The sequence below is a fragment of the Mus pahari genome, chromosome 5 (genome assembly GCF_900095145.1).
Source record: "Mus pahari chromosome 5, PAHARI_EIJ_v1.1, whole genome shotgun sequence".
Classification (NCBI taxonomy): Eukaryota; Metazoa; Chordata; class Mammalia; order Rodentia; family Muridae; genus Mus; species Mus pahari.
Genome location: NC_034594.1, coordinates 142,653,461 through 142,656,149, shown reverse-complemented (window position 1 = coordinate 142,656,149; position 2,689 = coordinate 142,653,461). Strand labels below are relative to the sequence as shown.

Here is a 2,689-nt window from a genome sequence, read left to right as displayed (position 1 = left end):
GAACTAACCAATACCCCCAGAGCTCATGTCTCTAGCTGCATATGTAGCAGAAGATGGCCTAGTCAGCCATCATTGGGAAGAGAGGCCCCTTGGTCTTACAAACTTTATATGCCCCAGTACAGGGGAATGCCAGGGCCAAGAAGTGAGAGTGGGTGGGTAGGGGGGCAGGCCGGGGGGCAAGGTACAGAGGACTTTCGGGATAACATTTGAAATGTAAATGAAGAAAATATCTAATAAAAAATTGAGAAAAATAACTTCTTTCAGTGTTTACCACTGTAGGAGAAAGTCATTTCACTCTGACTCCCCAGAAGAAAACGGTGGACTATTTCAGAGTCATGTGTTCATCATTACCAAGACAGTAAGAAATGCTCTGAATGGTAATAGTCAGAAGCAAAATTCTCCTAGTGACATTTTCCTGCTCATTTCTAATAGCAACTGTTGGGATCGAGGAAAATCCACCTGAGGTGTATATTTAACATATCAAAGCAGACATGGCCTCCAGGTTCTCCCAGCATCCCCCAGTCCCTTCCTAACAACTTTCCAGCCAAGGGACTGGGCTACCCCTCCCCCAGAGGAAGCTCCTTCCCATGTAATGAAGACATTTTGTTCTTCCTCTCTCGCTCTTCCTCTCTTTCTCCCTCCTTCTCTATCCCCCTCTCTTCCTCTCCCTTCCCCCTCCCTTTCTCCTCCCCTCTTTCTTTCTCCGTCTCTGTCTCTATCTCTGGAACATGCATGCTCATTCTCTCATTCTCTCTCCCTTTCTCTCTTTTTCTCTTTCACTTCCTCCTCTCCTCTCCTCTTCTCTCTTCTCTCTCTCTCTCTCTCTCTCTCTCTCTCTCTCTCTCTCTCTCTCTCTCTCTCTCTCTTCATGGAGACTTCCCTGACCCTAGTTCCTTGGGACCAGTGGCTTCCCATACTTCCCATACTGAATTCATACTGTATTCAGTGTTAAGGCCAATCTCCCCCCTCTCCCCCACGGAAGTCACCATTGCGTCAAACTCTACACCTGTCAAGAGGATCCTGAATAAAGTCTCCCTCCATGTCTGTAACAGGCATGATAAAGGGTTCAGTGTTTCTCTATTTCTTCATCTATAAAATGACAAGAGATCTTGCTTGTCTCACGAGACCACAAAAAGGATAAAAAGAAATGAGGACATGCAGTTTGGTAAAGCCCTCTACCAACCTGAAAGCATATGAAATCTTAGCACTTTGAATACTGCAAGTGGATACAGCCAACCAACCTTTCATGCTTTAGTAAAGCCCCCCCCCCCAGCCTTCTCCACATCACATAAAGAGGCATGCAGAGAAGATGCTGTTCTGTCCGCTCTTTCTCCCCATCACCTTCTCTCCTTCCTTCCTTGTCTACCCTCTTCTGTTGTCTCAGACTCTGCTCATGTGGCATGCACAACTGTGAGAGGAAGGCAGGCAGAAGAGCTGGGTAGGGACAACCTTCTGTCCTCTCCTGGCAGTGCCTGGCTCATTACCATTCCAAAGTAGAATGAGATACAGCTCCCTGAGCATATGGCTGCCATCAGGGTTAACCCGCATGAAGATGAGGATACTCACGAGACACAGAGGCACAGGGCTCCTGGCACAGACTCGCTGTCTCTTATCAGAAAGTTGCCATCCACCCCTCCCTTGAGGAGCAGGGCTTCACACTCTTGCTTGGTCAGGCAGCCGTGGTAGTAAGGTAGATCCATGGAGGGTTGTTATGCTTAAACTGTCCTGTCACCCTGAGATCCAGTCCTAAGTCAAGGAGGTGCTGTGAAGAGAGAAGTGAAGAGGAGTGGAAGGGAAATGTCTGTTCCTCCACTGTGGTCTAAACAAATGAAGTTGCTCTGTAGGGTTCAGTCAGTTTTACAAGACACAGGAAATGAGAAGGGAGGGAGATGGAGTGACCACGACACTTCAGCCTCGGGGTGGGTGGCTCAAATATGACTCACACAAGTGGGTGAGTTTATCCTCCACCTCAGTCAGTGCTGTTTGTGGCTACAGCAGCAACACTAAAGTCAAGCTCCCTAGGGCAAGGTTACAGCTTATCTCATACAGATTTCCGCCCCTTCTGGCTACTGGTGTGCTTCCTAGGGGCCATACCTGTAACCCTGCTGCACTAGGTATCCACTTCTGCTTGAGCTTTTTCTGATCATACTCTTCATTAATGGCCATCTACTCAAAAGTAAGCTTCCCTAATGAAGCTGAGAAATGCCCTGTTCTGTGGATAGAATTGTGATGTCACTAGGATTTGGTTTAATACCATGTCCATTTAACAAAGTAATAGTAGCAGGTTCTCCCCTAAGAACAAGGGCCTCTCTAACCATGGGTTCTTGGCCCCAGTAACACTACCAAGCATGAATTTTTGTTTTGGGGTATCCATCATAGAAGATAAACACTTGGATATGTGTTTAAGCCAATAGGAAGTATTGCCAGGCAGTGGTGGCGCACGCCTTTAATCCCAGCACATGAGAGGCAGAGGCAGGCGGATTTCTGAGTTCAAGGCCAGCCTGGTCTACAGAATGAGTTCCAGGACAGCCAGGGCTACACAGAGAAACCCTATCTCAAAACACACACACACACATACACACACACACACAAAAGAACGAAAGGAAGGAAGGAAGGGAGGGAGGGAGGGAGGGAGGGAGGGAGGAAGGAAGGAAGACTTTATTAGCTAGCCAGAAAATACACTGTGTGT

At 47.6% G+C, this 2,689-nt stretch overlaps 1 protein-coding gene across 1 annotated transcript in view; it reads right to left on the bottom strand.

Moving 5' to 3' along the window:
* The window catches only part of LOC110322657 (SH2 domain-containing protein 1B), a 7,200-nt gene extending 5,500 nt beyond the window's left edge, over nucleotides 1–1,700 (bottom strand). The window contains exon 1 of the mRNA XM_021199369.1: nucleotides 1,567–1,700. Coding sequence (XP_021055028.1) covers nucleotides 1,567–1,700 — 134 coding nt within the window. The remainder of the gene's footprint in view (nucleotides 1–1,566) is intronic.
* Nucleotides 1,701–2,689: the final 989 nt, after the last annotated feature.